This window comes from Haemaphysalis longicornis, unplaced genomic scaffold, assembly GCF_048455015.1.
Source record: "Haemaphysalis longicornis isolate Haplotype H1 unplaced genomic scaffold, Haemaphysalis longicornis Haplotype H1 scaffold_1, whole genome shotgun sequence".
Classification (NCBI taxonomy): Eukaryota; Metazoa; Arthropoda; class Arachnida; order Ixodida; family Ixodidae; genus Haemaphysalis; species Haemaphysalis longicornis.
Window position 1 is genome coordinate 398,891,883 of NW_027526203.1, and position 19,245 is coordinate 398,911,127.

Sequence of the window (19,245 nt, forward strand, 5' to 3'; positions counted from 1 at the left end):
GCGGATCCGGGGTTATCATCGAATGCATTTATAAAAGCTCTTCGCCGCCCTTGCGTAGACGGCAAGGAAATATTCGCTGATAAATAATCATGAAACGTCACGACACCGCAGAAACGGAAGCTCAAAAATAGAATCAGTTGTTCGTTGCACAAAATGCTAATGATGCGGGCTCTCCAGGGAAACAACGGCACAATGGTTCCCTGGAACGAAAATTTAGTACAGTGAACTCTTGTTAAGACGAACTGGAAGGGACCATGGTAATTTGTTTGTCTTATCAGGAGCCCTCCCCAAAAAAGAATCGGCAACACGCCCAGATGCATGCAAATATCTTGCTGCAAAGCTGTGAATGAAGCATACTTACAATGGAGGAAAAAGAAAAAAAAATCCTTTATTTGAGTGCAGAACTTGATAGAAGACTCTTCAAGTGCTCTTGCCTGGTTTTATCCAGTCCAAGCGGCGACGAAGAGTGTACACCCGCTACCTCAAGAGACAGCGCAGCAGATGACAGAGGGAACTCCTGGCTTTCTCGGCGGTGATGAGGTGGGACTCGCGACGCGAACCGACGCGAACTCACATGCTCCTACGCTCGCGAACAGGAAGTCTTCGTCGTCGGTTTTTTTTTTACTTTATTTATCCTCCTGTTTTGCGCCTCTCTCCTCCAGAGCAGAGCGACCATAAAACTCTCTCTCACTATTTTTTTCTTTGCTTTGCCGCTGGCTCCGAGGGTTGAAGGGTGGGAGAAGTGGTAGCTTCATCCGCGTCTTTTTTTCTCGCTTCGTTCCTTCCTCCGCGGCGCGAATTCGCTTGTCGTTGCGATTTTCTTTTACTTTTCTTTCCATCTGGTCGCGTAAATGCCCCGCCGAACCCCGCCAAGACTGCCGTATTCGCTACCCAGAATCTCCAGTAGTGGTGGTCACTCCGAAAGTTTTACGCTGTTCGTCTTAGGGGGATTTTTTGCATTGGGTCTATGGAAAACCACACAAACGTTTTCAGGTTGTTCGGCATAAGCGAAAATTCGTCTTAACTGAGTTCGTCTTAACGGGACTTTATTGTATGGAAAAAGTGCATGAACAGCACCTGTAACTTCGTATAACGTCTGAAGGATGTGTATGAAGGACTCAATAAATTATCCAGTTTTGCAGGGGCTCTTTTTTAATTAATGCGAAAACGTTCCGTCAACTCAGTCCCCGTTTTCCTTTTCTTGGCCAAAAATAAATACTTTTAGGAAAAAAGTGATTTCGCAAGCTTAAATCCCATTCGTGCTTCTGTAATCTCCGCCGGATTGCAACCCCCCCCCCCCCCCTCCTCGATATCTTTGGATGTTGCACATCCCTGTCCATGTGCACAGGGGTGGCGAAGGGTGGCATTTAGTGACAATCTGAGGTTGCTAAGAGTACGGACTTTTTTTCTCATACTGAGAAGAGGCACTGTTTTGACTGCACACATTGCATGCCCATCTTATACAGATTGATTGATTGATTGTCGGATTTAACGCGCCGACGCAACGCAGGCGATGAGGCGCGCCGTGGTGGAGGGCTCCGGATTAATTTTGACCACCTGGGGATCTTTAACGTGCGCCGAAATCTCGTACACACGGGCGTTTTTGCTTTTCGCCTCCATCAGAAAAGCGGCCGCCGCAGCCGGGAATCGAACTTGCGACCTCGTGCTCAGCAGCGCAACGCCTTAGCCACTGAGCCACCGCGGCGGGATTTATCCAGAACGTGAGGGCAACGAAACACGGAGGCAATGAAACATTTTGGCACTACTACTGGTGGGTCTGTTCGGTGGTCGTTCACAAGTTACTCACCAGCAGTAATTGTTGGTGGTTCGCTGGTTACTCTTCGAGCTTCGCGATCGCTGCGCCTCCTGTCGCCGCTTCTCCGTGGCGTTTACGGGAGGAGCGCTGCGCGGCTGATAGGGGCTCATGCAAAGTTTTGGTTCTCTTTCGCTTCTTTTTGCCTTTCCCTGCCCTAAATAACTTGTTATGGTGATGTCTGTAAGTAAATAGTACGTTTAGGGCACTTCGAAAAACAGACGCGTCTTGGTTAAGTGCTCGAACGCCAACGGCGTCGGCTACGGCAGCAGCATACCACCACTGTCCCCTCCGAATACGTCAGGCACAAGTGAATTCTATTGTCGCCTCGTTCAGACCTGATACTGGGACAGTGAGAGGTTGCTTTACTTTTGCAGCGCGTACAACGAATGTGGCAACATGCCATGTAACAGAAGACACCAAACATGTCATCTGTACCTGTCCAAACTTCACAGTGCCAAGGCAGACTCTCCAAACATCTCTGTGTATACCACACAACGCAGGCCTTGAACTAAGGGCAGTTATGGGCCCTTGGTCGGACCCACGCCAGGCCGTACGGGCTACCAAAGCTCTGATAGTACTGGCCTGGAATAAGTGCTGTGATGAACTTAACTTCAAAACTCCGTGTATGTGCTTGAACACTCGTGTGCATTACCTCGTTATTTATTTATTTATTTATTTATTTATTTATTTATTTATTTATTTATTTATTTATTTATTTCAGTTCACAGACTCTCATGTTTTCGTTCCCTCATATGGCGTAGCATGCTAAGCGATATGGCCAGGCTAACCTCGCTTTTACCATTAAATGCATTCTCTCTCTCTCTCTCTCTCTCTCTCTCTCTCTCTCTCTCTCTCTCTCTCTCTCTCTCTCTCTCTCTCTCTCTCTCTCTCTCTCTCTCTCTCTCTCTCTCTCTTGGTTTCGAATATATACGCCGTATAGAAAAATGTGTTTCGGGGATGTGATTACCCAATACCTGACAATAAATTGTGCCTTTTATGGGAATATAAGCCACATGAAAATGTTAAGTATATTCCAAGGCCGTGGTTCGTTACATATGTGCCCATTCACGGCTGTCGTGTTGGTTGGTTCCGCGGTGACGGTGTGGGCGGCGAGAAGCCGGCAAGCGCGGCTTTCTCCCGCGGAGGCGCTCTCGTGGTTTGCGGTGACACGGCCGTGAGAGGTCGGAAACACCCGACCCGTCTTGAAACACGGACCAAGGAGTCGAACATGTGCGCGAGTGAATGGATCTCGTGAAACCCAAAGGCGTAATGAAACGTGAAGGCCCTTCGCGGGCCGCGTTGCGATCCCGCGGACCGCGCAGGTGTCCGATCCAGGAAGCAGCAACGGCCCGTCCCAGGCGCTCTCTTGTCGCTGTGGGGCGGAGCGTGAGCGCACACGTTGGCACCCGAAAGATGTTGAACTATGCCCGGGCAGGACGAGGCCAGAGGAAACTCTGGTGGAGGTCCGAAGCGATTCTGACGTGCAAATCGATCGTCCGACCCGGGTATAGGGGCGAAAGACCAATCGAACCATCTAGTATAGTTCCCTCCGAAGTTTCCCTCAGGATAGCTAGCGCTCGATGGGAGAGCAGTCGCACCTGGTAAAGCGAATGATTAGAGGCGTTGGGGTCGAAACGTCCTCAACATATTCTCAAACTTTCAATGGGTGTGTGGGAGGCCTTCTGGGTTTGAGTCCTCCCGCTGCGATGAGAATGCCAAGTGGGCCACTTTTGGTAAGCAGAACTGGCGCTGTGGGATGAACCAAACGCCGGGGTAAGGCGCCCGAGTCGGAACGCTCATGAGACCTCATGAAGGACAGTTAATGAAACCACGGGAAAATAAATGGTCAGCTAAGTCCGGAAGCAACAGAACAGCTCGTACGGGAATGAAAAAAACCCACTGCAGCGTCGGAAATGCTAAAGACGTTTGTCGAAACTTAAGCAAATTGGTGCTCATTAGACCAACTAGATGCGAAATGCACCGATATTTTGTTAAGACATGGGGGCAGGGGGACGCTTAACTATCGTTGTGTACAAATGCGGAGCGAAATCAGGGAATGAACGTTTTGGTAATCACACACACGAGCTGCGCGTTCACTTTCCGTTTGTTTTTCGACTTCAACGAACGGCTGATCACTCAGCGGACGCATTTTTTGAAGTATACAGTAAGTATACAGTAAGTACGTTCACAAGCGATAAACGGTGTCGTTGGAAGAGTGTGGTATCTGATAAGGCCATCTAATTTCAGTTTGAGCTAGATTATACAGGCTCCCTGTGTCATATGACGATGTTTCGAAGAAGCGTTTAGTCGTGGACGCGGATTACTCTCAGATAAGCCCGTGTTCGCGCTGCTCGCGGAAGGTATATGTAGCAGATAATCGATGGCGAGCGCTGACCTCGTACAAGACGACACAGCGTTATATTTTTTTGTCGTGTGCTGATTCCCGCATAGAATTTTGCATTATCCATCGTACTTATTTTGTAGAATGTTCGTGAAATTGATGCCACATTGGCTTGTCCATGGTAGTGATCAATATCTGAGATTTGAAGCGTCGCTGGCATGGTCAGGTATGAGTGCTCCGCTAGATTATGTAAGCACACAAAACCGATTTCCATCGTAGTGTATAGCCATAGCATGGCCATCTGAGAAAACACTGCTTACGGAGACACAGTTAGTAAATTTCATAGCAGTCTGAGAATGAAAATCAGCTCCACGCATATGCCCGTTTCGCGACGCCGGCCTGTCACACACGCTTGGTGCTTATACGGACCTAATGTACCACTAAGATTGAGTCAGAAACGTTTACACTCTCGTCAATACACCACATTTGCGAACAGAGTGACTGCTCTACATAAATATGAATTTCCAGCGCATACAAACGGTCAGTCGTGAACGTGTCGCAAAAGCAGCGGTGACAGTGTGAGCTGGCCGGAGCCTCCCGCGACTACTTTGGAAACGGGCCGCTCGGGGGATTTCAGTGGCGCCCCTACATGCAGCGCTCGAGGCGTATAGCGACTAGAGCCACTAAATAAGCTACCCACCCGTGGGTCGAAGGGTCACCCGTGGTGAGCCAGCCACAGTGACCCGTCGCGGACCGCCGGGCGGGTCATCCACCGAATCTGGCATGTCATTGAATAGTATGCGAAAGACGAAATCGGCTACCGAATCAGGAATCAGGGAAGTTGCCTGGCAGAGGCGGCCGAACCGCCACCCTCTTTCGACATCATTTGAAGCGAAGCGCTCATATACGCGGGCAAATTTTCTTGCTTGGCTTCGTCTCTCGCATTGCGAACAAGGTTTGTGCTGACTGGCCTACTTCCCCATTCTATCTTAATTGCCCTTTAGATGCGCGCCAAAGCGAGGGTAATTGGTCTTCTGGACTGGTCACCTAGGCGGAATACTAAGAGCCACACGCCATCAAAACCGACTTCACACGCCGATGCGACGCGCCGCACGTCTGTTCATTCTTTTACATCGCTACCCACGACACTTCCCTTAGCTCGCAGTGGCAGGACTGTCGCCGCCTGGTTCGCGCCGTGAGGCCTGACTAGCTGGATCCGAGAGGCGCTGCACTGAAGCCCCAGGGATTCCCGTCTTGTGCGGCACAATTGTGGCTTCCAGGCATCGCGTGTAGCGGAAAAAAGGCGAGACCAATTTACGGTGCGTGAGTCAGCCACGCCGACCGCGCACTTCTCTTTCCGGGAGGGCGCGACCTTTTTCTTCGGGCGGCAGGGCACGTGCCCGGAGTACGAACGCCGATTGCCAGAGTCTGTGTGAGGAGAAAGTGTATCACAAGCGGCGCTCTGGAATTTTGCCGGAATCGCCCCTCAGGGAGGATTCCGGGATGTAGACAGCCAGTTTGTTTGCACACACTTCCGAGCCGCTCCTTACGCGTCTCCTCTACGACCAGTTCGATGCTGGGCGCCAGCAACCGTTTATGGCTCTTTCTGCGGCACTCATGCCCGTACGAAGAAAAGGATTTGGAAATCTGAGAGCAGCTCTAGGACAACCGCGTTTCACGTCGGAATAGTCTGTTTTACGCGCCACATCTGTTTTTATTTTGAGTTGTATAGTGACATTTTTTTTTCTGCCGTATGAATTTGTCGCTCGAATTCACCTTAAATCGTCAAGGTGCGCACATGTGCGGCGATACGCGACCGCCACGTGTCGCACGTTACGCTCCACCAACGGCCATTTCCTCTCTCATGGACTTCTGCTTCGCATCCATTCGCCCGAACTGGCAATTCACTGCGGTCAACGATACAAATTTCCAATCGCAACGTACGCAATGTCAGCGGGGCGTTTGGCATTGCGTTATCTCCCAGCGAAACCCCCATTCAGTCAAATCGTGAACTGCGCTACTCGCCGAATTTGGGCCATTGATGAAAGGGAGTGGTCATTCGGGTGCATGGAGGAAATTCGGGTGCGTTGTTGGGGATGCCGGCCCATGGGAAAGTTTCGGTATCAGGGTAATAATCACTAATTTTATTGCAGCACGCACGTAATAAATAACGCTAGCCGAATGATGGTGCCTTAGAGGGACTCTGCAACACTTCTGATAAATACCTTCGCTCTTTCTTTCGCTTCTAGAAGCATTGTAGATATCCGTACTGGCTACATTGTAGTAATCGTGCTGGCACAGTCATGCTGGCTGGTAGTTATCGCCATCACGGTGCGGCACTGCACATAGAGAATCTCAGCGAGTTTCAGCCATTTCGGCTAACTCATGTCAGTGAAAAAAAAAAAGCAAACCCAAGAAGTCACTTAAGAATCCGATAGACATGCCAAGTGAGCAGCTGTGCTCTTCCCATAACCACAACGCCGACATGGGTTCCCAGGGGCGCGGTTTTCTCTCAGTATACTTATTACCAAAAAACTCTACAGCACTGAGGGATTTGCTCATAGCAGCAGATACGCCATCTGTTTCTGCTTTGCTTTCGTGGCAATTTTTTTAAAGGTGGCCATAAAGTGTGTTCATTGCTGCAACTGAAAGGAGGCCGGCCAATGGCCGCTACATCGCTCTAATGTCGTAATTCGAGCGCTGGGAGAGCGGCCAAGATTGGAAACGAGAAGAAAAAAAATCTTTTGAGCCTGTTTACAAGTTATTCGGTGGGAGACAAGTATTTTGGTCTGAGGTATTTTGTGACCTCGTATTCTAAGTACTGGATGCGTCTGTTCACTACGTTCTGAAAGCATTTAAGATTTAGAAAAAAGCTTTTAAAAATGTTACTGGGTCCCTTTAGCAGTCACTTCTGGAAATGATCTTTATCCAGAGAAACTTTATCCAATGCTTAGGAGAAACTAACCCGCACTAACCATGTGCACATTGGTTCCAAGGGATCCCGTAAAAAAAAAAGAAAAAAAAGAAACCTCGCCCTTATGGCACAGAAGAATTCCGTTCGGTTTATCAACAGTAATCCCTTGTTAACTCGAACGAAAATTTAGAGACAAGCGGAGTTTCGAGTTAAGCGAAATGCCGAAAATTTGTGGCCAGGTCGTTGAAATAAGAGGTAATGCTGGTAACGAAATCTCCACTCACATGGGAGCTTTCGGAACAAAAGCAATAAAGTTAACAGGAAATACGAATTTTTAAGTTGCGGAAGAAAGAACCGAGTGCTGCTCGCCTGTTCCGCGTTCGCATCTGGTTTCAGAAAAGCGTTCTCGAGCTGCTCAATGCATCGCATCCATTGTTGGTCGCCACCGCTACATTCTGTACCTTGTTGCGAAGCGGGCGCAGCATCTTTGTTGTTTCTGTCGTTGCAGGCACTTCTCGAGGCTCCTCTTCGTCCTCACGATCAGCTGCATCTTCCACAGCTCTCTCAACGATGTAGGCATCGGATAGCATTCCGGTAACGGGAACATCGGCCTCGTACAACGTAAATTTGCCGTTCACGAGCGTGTTGTGCGCGTAGTGGAAGCTAAACGTTCGAACGGAGACGTTATCAGCTGCCTGTAGCGGACTTTGCCTTGTGTCCTCTCCGTCAAAATTTTGAGATATCTGCAGTCTTCCAAAAAAACGCTTCGCTATAAGGAGGGGGGGAGGGGGGATGCATGGCGGCACCTATGGGAGGTAAATGTACTGCAAAAAAGTTTCAGCTTGACCAATACTTCGAGATATCCGAGTTCGAGTTAATTAGGGAGAACTGTAATCTAATTATAGCCGCGCTGCCAGCCTACCCACTACAAGATGTAGGAGGCTCCATTTTCCTTCGCGTTTGGTCATACATTCATCCGCCCCTGCATATTTCGTACTCGTATTTATCATAACCGTCGGCGCGACGAGCTCATTTTGCCTCCGAGCCGACGGTACAGACCAAATCACCCACATTAAAGCCGCTGATAGAATTGGCTGCATTTATGGCGGGTTATACATTTTATTCCCAGTAAACACTTCTCTTTTTGTCTTATAATTAGTATTGTGATAATTACTATTTTATAATTGTAACTGGTAGTGTCTTGGTGCTTCTCTACGAAAAAAAAAAAAAAACCAGTGAAAGTTTTAGTCGGTTTAGCGCGCTGGTCGGGATGCTCATGGTTACTCGCTGCACGTGAAAGTCCGGCTCCTAGTCTGTCACCGCAGCGGAGTGAAGTTGAGGAATCCTGTAACAACGCTCTGTAGCAAGACCTATCGCCCAGCTCCTACTGTAGAAATTTCAGCCCCGCGGGCGGACTGACGGCTAGGTGACATAGTTTAGCAGCAAAGCGCTCAGCTACGGTGATTGTTTGGCGGTTTCGGCCAAGTAAATGGGCTCAGCTCAGCGTAGGGTTGCCATCTGCCCGGTTTTGGACGGGCCGGACCGTTTTTTTAAACAGCGGGCCGGTTACCGGTCTATACTTGAAACCGGCCCGCATTGGGCGGTTTTTTGGCCCTCGTGCCGTGATTATGTCCATTTTGGCGTTTTATAAGCGTCAATTCAACAACTGCGCAAAGACACGACAAGCTGCGCAAAGACACGCGAACAGAGAAAATACGCGGGAGCGCGCTGCCTGAGACAGAGCAATAACCAATCACTTTGAGTACAAACGCTATGTTGATTTCTCTCCAAGAAAACGCTACAATAAATGGCACTACATGTCAAAAACATGGCGTCTTTTTTTTTTCAACACAAATTAAATATCCTATATAGCACGCACGCCCCCCCCCCCCCCCCCCCCCCCCCTCTCGGGAAGGGCGTTTTTTTTTTTTTTTGGAAAGGTGGCTATAAGATCCTTGCGCACAACGAACTCTCTCTGATTCTTGGTGTTCTCGCCTAAAAACGGGGCAATGTACACGTCTGTGTCTGCTTCCGCTGTGCACGAGTTGCCTGCGCAGGCGTGTCGAGCGTCTCACCTCGCGTGTTGCGGCTAGCCCTGCAATGTCTCCCTGGAAAGATCTTTGCCCCTGTTTTGGGGGAGGGGTGGCGGATGTTTTCGCTTTGCGTCCATCTTTCCCGCAGGCCGTTGCGTGAAGGGTGGCGGTAATCTATTGTCTCCAAATTCGAGTGCGGGGACGTCATATCAGATATCCGCAGTGACGTGGCAGTATTATCGTTGTCCTGAATTTCGCAAAGGGATGTCAGAATCGTTCGTCCACGTCATCAACCTGAAAGGAGGCTTGGAATTCGTACGACGCGTAGTAAGGGGAGTGACCAGCTTTCAGAGATTCTGACGCCGCTGCAAATTAAACTCGCACGCACACGAGCAGTTCAACCTGTGGACGGCGAGACGCCAGTCTCAGGAACAAGCTTTAAGACGTCGCGCGTACACAGAGTGTATTTTGATGGGTGGCCACGTTACTCTCAGCGTCCGCACGCGTATTTAACTTGCTGCATGGGTGATTCTCTCAGTCCGTAACAGAAGGCAAGCAGTGTCGCGCTGCGCACCTTTGACGTGTACGTGACGAGAATATGGACGCTCACTTTTCAGAGTTTCGTAAATTTACGGCAGCTAGATTTCGCAGGTAACCCATTACACAAACACCCCATCCTGATTCATCTTGCGGTGAACCACTAAAAAAATTTTTTTTTGCTCGTTCTCCTGCATGGCTTTATGGGAGAGACCGAGCGAATAATCGTGCTTCTCGCTTTTCTCCGCTGAATATCATTTCGCGGAGGCAAAAACTGCGCCGTTTGGGACGATTCCGTTGTGTACCACTTTCCCCGCATTCGGCGAAGCGTGGTTCGTTGGATGCTTGGTCTACGTGCCAAGTAGCCAGACGCGTCAGCAAGATACGTAACTAGCGGCACTCGCAGGCAGTGTGAGGTCGGTACACCGCGGACAGCCTCCGCTGGCCCTGGAACGCACAGTCCATTGGTGTGTAATTTGCGGGGCCACGCGAGCCATCGTGAGTCATGGCCAAGCGGGAAGGAGACAAGGTCTGCGTGCCTGCGGGATCCGCGCGTACGGAAAGAAGCGGCCTGTGATGTGCGAGCGTGCTTGCGCGCGCGGGAAGGGAAGAAGAGAAAGGCCGGCGCAGAAAAACACCCCCCAGGGAAGGGCGGGGGAGAGAAAAGGAGAAAGCGGTACAGGTGCGCGCGCGGCGCCTTTCATTGGCTGGCTTCCTTGTTTGCCGTCTTTTTGCGCTCTTTTTCTTCTTTCCCCCACCGTTCGTTTGCGCAGGCCTTCGCTCGTTAGTCTTTCGTTTCCGTGCATCTATCTTTTTCGCCGCGCGTCACTCTGCTCCGCCGCGCATGCCGACGAGCGGCGTCCGTCGCGTGTCGTCGTCTGCTGCGCGGATCTGCGCCAGTTGTCATCCGCTCGCCCAGCCTGCCAGCTAACCTGCGATCGGAGCTGAAACGATACACCGACGCATTCCGACACCTGAGCACGCCCTGCCCTTGTCGCGACGACGCCGCCAAGGCTTGACGCACAATTTGTCTGCCCCCAGCGTCTGGACCGTGCTTCGAACGCTGCGGTGTCCAACGCGGGGCTTCATCGCATGCGGCCGGGCTTGTACGACGTACGATCAACTCGCCTGCCGTGCTGAGGTTCTTCCTGGACGCTGAGCAATCTTTGTGCATCGACGACTCTAACTGGCTCCGTAAACGATGGCTTCGAGCCTCCGTTACCCCCAGTTCCGAAAGCGGGTGAGTGCGCCACGTGTTGTCATGCTGCTATAGTGCAGAGTGGATACCGAAAATAGGCTACTCGACCAGATCGGTGAGGTCTAAGGGAAGGGCGTCGGCAGGAGTTTGTCTTGAGAGGTACAAGTGGGCAAGTGCTGGGATGGTTGCAGGGAGGGCAAGTGCCTCTTTTGCACCCCTCTTCCGACGCCCATGGTCTGAGGGACGTGTCGCGATCTGTGGGAGAGGACCAAGGGCGTGGAATCCAATCACTCGCCCCTTGTCACGCGCAAGGTGCCTGTGTCACGTGCTTGTAATTCATTTCGTAGTAACGAACATAGCTGAGTCTATAGGGAAAGCACTTGCCGCAGTGCAGGCTAGCATCGATGCGCCCATCAGCCCGGATGTCTTCTACCGTGTACCTCCAAGGGTGCATGAGCGCGGCAAGGGCCGTGTAACTGAGCCCAAACTTAGCGTCGGTAGGAAGCGAGAGACATTGCCTGGAAAAATGTTTGCGGCAATCACATTGTTCCCGGCAGCGTTTCACGCGTGTATCGAATGCCCTACTCTGCTGTTCCTGGTTGAACACTAAGATGATAGCAGTTAAATTTATTTGGTAACCTCCTAGAAAGCATTTCCGAGTGGGATTCAAAACTTCTGTATGGATGTGGCGAGATTATTTCAGCTATCGGTACCAGGCCTTGAAATTCATTTCAGCTCACACAGCCTTCGAGATGCCGAAAACCGTGATCTAGATAAACTGACGGCAGTCGTACCAGTATTTCTTTCTCTATGGTTGTACCCACAGTCGTCTTTGCTCGTAGCGTGTTAAGTGGTTTGATACTTCGGCGGCCGCGACTTGCAGAGTAGTCAAGCCTGTTTTCTCGGGCAATTTTAAGTTTTGTCCGAGCTGACACGTCCTGTGCATTGCACATAATTGGCCAACCTACAGCCGCCCATGTGAGATATAGGCGGACAAAACGCTGTTATTTGGCGCAGTCTTTCAAAAGGCGCTCTTCCCCGTTTCCTTCCAATGTACGCTGTGGAACTTTTGACCCAAAATCAGCTGCCGGCCATGATTCGTACATCGGCGCTGTGTGCGCAGCGTCCTCGTGCTACCGCCGACCGGGCTGGTGGCGGCTGAGCAAACTGCGCGGCAGGCACTGCAGGACTACTACTGCCTTGCGTGCGCTCAAGGCTGCGCTGAGGTCTGCTACGTATTCTTTTGCGGGCCGCCTAGCTGTGAGCGAGCTCACAAAGACCGCGTAGAATTCCGTTGGGAACCGCTGGTTACGCCTCTGCGGTAACGAAGCGAAGCGTTGGGCGTGCTTTGGCGCACTGCGATGTGCTGTGCCAGGGCGGATCAGTTCTCCCTTCTGAACTTGCTTTTGAGGGATTTTTATAATACGTACTAAAAATGGGTCAGGTTCACCACTTCTACAACTAGTTGTCACAAGCGGAAGGTCTGCTTGGTTTGGTTTTTGTTGCGAAGGCTGCACACAGCGTCTCATGAAAGTTAACTAACGTATCTGCTACACTTGTTCTCCCGCGGCGGCACGCCATCCATGGCGAGGCTGAGCGATCGAGCTCCGGAGAAGCAGGCGCTACACCCTTGCCGATTTTAGTGGTACCGCAGCGGCGAGGCTCCGAGCGAGCCCAGCTGCGACGCCTCTCCGCGGCAAGTCACGTGACGTGACGTCACACCTGCCAGTATTGCGCTCCGGCGGCTCAAGGTCATCGCGACGCGATGAATGACTTTGCGAGACTACTCAGACCACCTGTCACCTTGGTGGAGCGCACCTCCACCGCTTTCTGGCGAAGTTGCTGTAGCTCAACTTCCAAACGATGCACAAGTAACCGTGCGGCTATCGCTGGATAACGTGGTAAGAAGAGGCCGAAGGTAAGGTATCGCGACGAGACGAAGAATGAGTTGGTGGGTGTGCAGGCATTCTCCACTGGCTTTTATCGAAGTCTCCCTCCTCGAGTGGACGTGTCACGGCTGAGATTGTGATCTTGTTCCAGGTATAAAGTTCCGAAAGTGCAGTGACAAATCGCCAAATTATGGAGCACAAATTTAATTTAATTTAATTTCATTTCATTTCCTTAAGGACCCCACTGGGGGGGATACACAGGCAAAGAAAACATTTGAACACATTAATTTTCGCAGCACAGGTGATTTGTAACATTTGCAATGAAGGATGATGGGCAGGTGGTTGAAACAATGGAGCAGGGAAGGTCCATCCAATCCTTGACGGCGCGGAGAAAAAAAGAAGCGAAAAAAGTGACAGTTCTGTTGCGATAACGGGACACTTGAAGTGGATGGCTTGTGCGGTGTGAAATGTATGTCGGGGGGAGGATGTAAGGAGCTGCATTGAGGGAAGAATGAAAAAATTTATGAAAGAGGGAAAGGGTGGCGATACGACGGCGAACAGAGAGGGGTGATAAACCGGATTGTGCTTTCAAGGATGAAACGCTGATGTCGTACGAGTACTGCGAATGACTGTAACTTGACCATGAAAAGCCATAAATAAGATTTAGATGCTGTACACCACTTCGAATCTTGAAAGGAACGTGTATTTGTGGGTCATATTCAACGAACCTAGCTGACTGGCAAGGAAGGGCGCAATGTTTTCTCCGTTGGTATATATCCCCTGACGGTCTGCCGCGGCGTCGGTCCGTGAACGAATTTCCCCTATGAAGCGGGGGGAAGTTTATCAAATACGCTTCCGTGGTTCTCACAAGGATCAAAAGGCAACACCGGACTTATTGACACCTCACCTTTTTTTACCGCCTGAGAGAGCTTCTAAGATGCATCCAGTCAGCTGGTATCACTTATACCAAAAAATAAAACGAATCGCATGCAGGTGTCGTCTGGTTCAAACACATGTTCGATGCCGAATAAATTAATAAAATTTGCAATCAACAACGGCTGTTGCTGTTAGGGCACCCGCCCGGTGGAGGGGATCCCTAGTCCGAAATCCTCTGACTGCGGCTGGCGGCGCAGGCCCTCTTCACCGGGTCAAGCTGGGTAGGATTCTTGCTGGGCGCCGTATACACTGTTGTATGGAGGGGTTGGGAATGGGCTGCAGACCTGATGTTTGCTGGTACTGCCTTACCTGATGGTACAGGAGGCCGGGTGAAGGACAGTAATACTGAAAATCTACTTCGCCCCTGCGCTACGCACTTTGCGCCACGGAATACCGATTATGTTATGGAAATATTAAAAACATATGCATGATGGGCTGTGGTAATCTAAGTAATCTAGCGGTGTGGCATATTTCGCAACTTCGGGTGCAAGCGTAGGGCCCCTCTCCCGACGAGCGGCCACCGCATAAGCTGAGCTCCTCCGCGGGATGTTCCTGCAGACCGCTCCCTGGCTTTGACGAATAGAGCTGTCTCAACCCCTGGCCGAGGATTCTTCCAGTGAGCATATATCGGCAGAGTTAATTATTTGCTCCGGCATGCTTAGTGTGCGCTTGCTCGGCGAAGGGTTGAGGCAGCTTTAAGAGTCAGTCTTTGTTGAGGTCCAAACGCAACCTTTGGAAATGCTGCGTTGTTCAGCTAGGTGCTGAAGTGAATTTTGATGGCTCCCGAGTCCCTTGTAGCAGGAGAAAGTAACTCCGAAGACGCGTAAGCAGTTTTTAGGGTCCCGTTCGTACCGGGACCCTACTGCGCCTGCGCACGCGGTCACGGCGAGGAGGACACCCCGCACCGTAACGAATGCGCGGGCATGGCGAGGGCCGGCCCGCGGAACTAATCGACCCTGCCAGAACGAATGCGCAAGTGCCCAGTCGGGTCCCGGTCAACACGGAAAGGACGGAGTATGCGGATTGCTGAAACTCCTAATGTCCAATTGCCAAACGGATGTGCCAGTATTGAGGGTGCTGAGAGGAGCAGAAGCGGCCGCAGCGCCCGCAGGGATGGTGGGCGGTTTTACGCCGCTGGGCGAGGAAGCGACGGCATGCAGTGAGGAGCGCGGCGCGTGCTCAAATCGCGTGTCCCGTCGTCATTATCATCATCACTTGCTTCCCTGTGTGTCCTTCTTCACTCAGTTACTACATATGGCGGAGAGCCTCGGCCAAGTTTGGTAAACCTAACGTTAAGCCGTACGGCGTGCCGAGCAACGTCTAATTGTACGTCAGGCTGTGGGACTACGTTAGGCCTCAAAGTATAACGTTAGATGTGACGCCAAGACAGCGCATATTCGCATTCGCATCCCCCTCCCGCTGCGCCGCCAGCAGTTCGGCTGGCGTCTTAGTGACGATGATGCCTTTGCTTAAGGCTGCGCCGACAGCTTGCATGCGAAGGCGATGCATGCATGTTGTGGGGTGTCGGTGGTCCAGCAAACCTGCACGCCATCATCGTCATTACGGTGGTTCCTCTTTCGGAGCAAGGGGAAGTCCTTAGTCTCTATATAGTTTTCGGGATTTGCAGTCAAAGCGCTCGTTTCTGGGCGCGCAAAACGGTATTCGAGCTTTTGGCCTTTCATCGAGCGGGTGTGGTTTAGCAGTGCCACGGAAATGTTAGCGTGCGGTTAAGTACGCCGAATAGCTACACCAGGTTTAGGGTTCTTTAGCGCACCATTGCGCACTGAAGAACCTGCAGGTTCACTTTCGTGCACGTCGCGTGCACATGCGTTTTTGTTTTCCCCCTTATTTAGGAAAACCATGGCTGCTGCATGCGTCGCAGTTTCGAACCGGTGGATATCGGTTATGGGTTAAGCCGAGCAATCCCCCTGTTTGAGGTGTGTTCTGGTCACCGTGCTTTGTACAATCTCCAAGTGAGGGATACGTGCCGTGTTCCTTGGTCAGCCTGTCCCTTGGTGTTCCTTCAAAGACGACGGCGTAAATTCGCGTGCCCTGCTCGCGCGTGCTCGAGTCCGTCAGCCATATTCGCTGAGCCACGACCTGCTGCCTCGTCTTAAGCGCCGCGCCTAATAGATGCATCACCGTATACGGACGACTTTGCTTGTGTCTATCGGGACGCAACAATATTATGCAGCAGAACAGCGAATAAACGTGCTGGGCAGTCAATTGAGCAATGGCCAGAACGCATGCAGCGTTGTGTTTTGTCTGTTAAAGGAGTAGTGACACCAAATTTGCGTAGTTCGGTTATTTGGGTCCGTTGTGTCTGTACTCCATAAGACATAACGCACGAATTAGGAGTGGCCAAAGTGCTGCAGATGATGAATTACAGCGCCATTCGTGACATCAGTGTCGGTTTCGGCCGCTGAGAGCCCGGGGGCAAGCGCGGGGGCTCTACGGCGGCCACGACGTCACATTTTCTGGTCATGCCTACCTTTCACGACCCCCCCATCTTAATTAAAGATCAGTTCCGCCGCATTCAGCCGGTCTGAAACTGCTGTTGCGGCCGGCGGAGCGAAACAGGACAAAAGACACCGCAACCCCACTAAAATACTTTGTGTTGTTGTCGGTTTCGTTCCGATTAATATGCGTGTCGCTCGCTGAGGGTATTAGACCGGCAGGACGCTTCTACGTCACACCCCTCCACCGGCGGTACTTACTTCACAGAGCGGCTGGGTCGGGCGTTTCCGGGTCTCTCAAAACTTCGGCAATAATATCCATTTAAAATTGGTTCCAAGCGACGTTTGACGCTCAACATCGTTGGAAAGCAACTTGGCAGCTTTATGAAGCGAACCATATCAGTTTATAGAAATCTAACTTTGGTGTCAGTACTCCTTTACAGGCGGCGTCGTGTGAGAGGTACGGGACTTCCTTCATTCCGAACAACCATGCAGCAAGCTTGTAAGACCCACTCTAGACAGCGTCGGCGTAATACGCCTGAAGATTGGGAGTGGTGGCGTGGCAGGCTGACTGGTAAAAGGAGACGTGCGCGTTCTGGCCGCCATCCGGCGGCTCGGAGCCAGGAGCGCGCCCAGTTGCGACGCACTTAGCGCCGCTATGCGCGCCGGCATTCCTTGGGTCGCACGTCAGGACCGTCTATGTCGCTGGCTGCCATGCTTGCTGGCGATTCCGCCTGCACGACGGCGGTAGGGTACCGAAGCGGCGCGTCGAGACCTCCCCGCGTCGCTTTGTGGCTCCGCCGCACGAGGTCCCTCCTTTTTTTTTTTTTGCTCAGATTCATCGGATACACCGCGTGTGCTGTTAGCAGCGGAACGCTACTTCGAGAGGTGTCGATGTATGTAACTGCGTAAAAATGATGCGTTTGGAAGGAAAAGCAGAACATTCTTAGCTTGGTGCGTGTTGATTTTTTTTTTTTTTTTTTGTCTTGCGATTGAATTTTTCAGTGGGGTGGAGGGCACTGGAGAAAAAAAGCGTGTAGCCAGCATCACCGAGTTTCCAGTTATTTTTTACGTTCAGTCAGTCGGGATTCTATGAACTAGTTCTCGCAGTAACTAACATATAAGCAGGCTTACCTTATGGTACACCGTGAACGTGTGTGCACGCTGTTGTTGAGATGTTCTTAGTCGACCCCACCGTCCGTTTTGGCCCCTTTTTTTCCCCCTTCCCGCGCGGAGACGCAGGTTTCCTGCGACGGATAGCTTTTTTAATCGGATCGCGTTTATTCGCCGTTAGGTCGCCCAGATTGATGCGAATGAAGCGCTTGCTTGTATATTTTGCCTGTTTGCATGTGCGACCTATTTACTCCACTTAATTCTGTCTTATTAGTGCCCGCAGAGGGCGTTGTTTTCCTTTCCCCGAGAGGACCGTTTTCTGCGCAGTTAGCCCAGCAACAGTTAGCATAGCTTACGCTTAAAAGGAAAAGAAGAAGGCAGTTTGCAAACAAAGTAAAAGAGATGATTTGCGCTCGGCCGTTTTAGTACCATTAAGGTAATACACTTAGTCAATGCCCCCCCCCCGCAAGACATAAAACACAATCGTATGCTGAACAGTAATCACGTCCGAAGCATTGGTGGCAGCACATTTTGTATTGCGCATTTTTTGTTTCTTTCAGTAACCCAAAACTTCATAATTGAGAAAAAAAAAGGGGGGGGAGGGGCGGGAGAGGACACGGCTTTTCTATCCTTCTCGGTGGCACCTTTGCCACAGTTTCGCAGGAAATAAAACTGGCGAAAAGCATACAGCAAAGCCAACTTGGTCCTCACCGCGAGGGTTTCGAGGCGCTCGAAAGTAGAAGCAGCCAGGCGAACACTACCGCGCAGTGGAGAGGTGTCTAACCAAACCCTACACGATTCGGTTTAAAAACACGGTGAAGCCCACCAGACGTGCAAAAGAGGCATCCACAGGGAACGCAAAAGACAAGAAAAGTAGGCGTGGTGGCGGCGGGACAAGAGCCGACAAAGGCAGTAAGCGTCGAAGACTTCGAGGCGTGTCCCGTGCATATGTTGGAGTATCACCTTCCAAATGGGTTTACTTATCAGGACGACCGTCGCCGTCGCTCAGTTTGTGTTCTTTCAGCTGCCACTGTGTGCCGGTGGCGTTTGAAAAGGGCCACTTTGAAACGGAACACGAAACCGTGCGGGGGGCCGGAGCTCGGTGTTGATGATGGCGCCGTTTCCGGCCGACCTTCCCCACTTGTCGCTGGCTCTTTCTGCGCCTCGCGCATCGCCGATGCGATGCGCTTCGTCGACCCTAGCGCCCATCCTGTTCCTCTAGGTCGTTTCGATTCCGGCGCGCGCGCCCGCGCGCTTTTGTGTGCGTGCGTGCGTGCGTGCGTGCGTGCGTGCGTGCGTGCGTGCGTGCGTGCGCGCGCGCGCGCGCGCGCGCGTGTGTGTGTGTGTGTGTGTGTGTGTGTGTGTGTGTGTGTGTGTGTGTGTGTGTGAGAGAGAGAGAGAGAGAGAGAGAGAGAGAGAGAGAGAGAGAGAGAGAGAGAGAGAGAGAGAGAGAGAGAGAGAGAGAGAGAGAGAGAGACTTGGCCAGCAGCAATCGTTGTAGCATCGCGCTAGTTTGGTTTCAGAAACAATTTTCACAAGAGCGGTGCCGTTATATTGTGTAACGTTGTGTAGTGGCGCTTTAGTTCAGACGTTGAAGGCATTTTGAAGGTATGCAGTGCCAACTAGCAGCACACCGCTCTGAACACCACTGATACCCTCTCTCCGCTAACCCCCCCCCCTCCCACGCCCGGCGCTATTACCTGCTGAACGCGTAATTCGACCTCAAGAGCGCAAAAGAAAAAGTTACGCAAAAAAAAAGAAGGAAAAACCTGCGGTGGCTGTGCATTATATACTTCGCATTTAAAGGCATTTTTCTCCGCGAAGCGTGCAGCGAAGGTACCAGTCTCTCCTGAGCCGTCGGCCGTATATAGCGAGTGCGAATGCGCCGTGGCCTTTTTGGAGAGGCGATTTTAGATCTCTTTTCTTTCTTTTCTTTTTCTTCGTTCGGCCATATTTCACCGATGGCCCGCTTTGTGCTCGGAACGACTTTGAGGCGGAACGCGAAAAGAGAA

General features: G+C 51.3%; 1 protein-coding gene across 1 annotated transcript in view; it reads left to right on the plus strand.

The window, feature by feature from the left end:
- Nucleotides 1-10,472: 10,472 nt before the first annotated feature.
- Nucleotides 10,473-19,245, plus strand: part of Rhp (GTP-Rho-binding protein rhophilin) — a gene marked incomplete in the record, with an annotated part of 127,037 nt that continues 118,264 nt past the window's right edge. Inside the window, 1 exon segment of the mRNA XM_077686752.1 lies at nt 10,473-10,881. Within this exon segment, the coding sequence (XP_077542878.1) occupies nt 10,843-10,881 (39 nt within the window).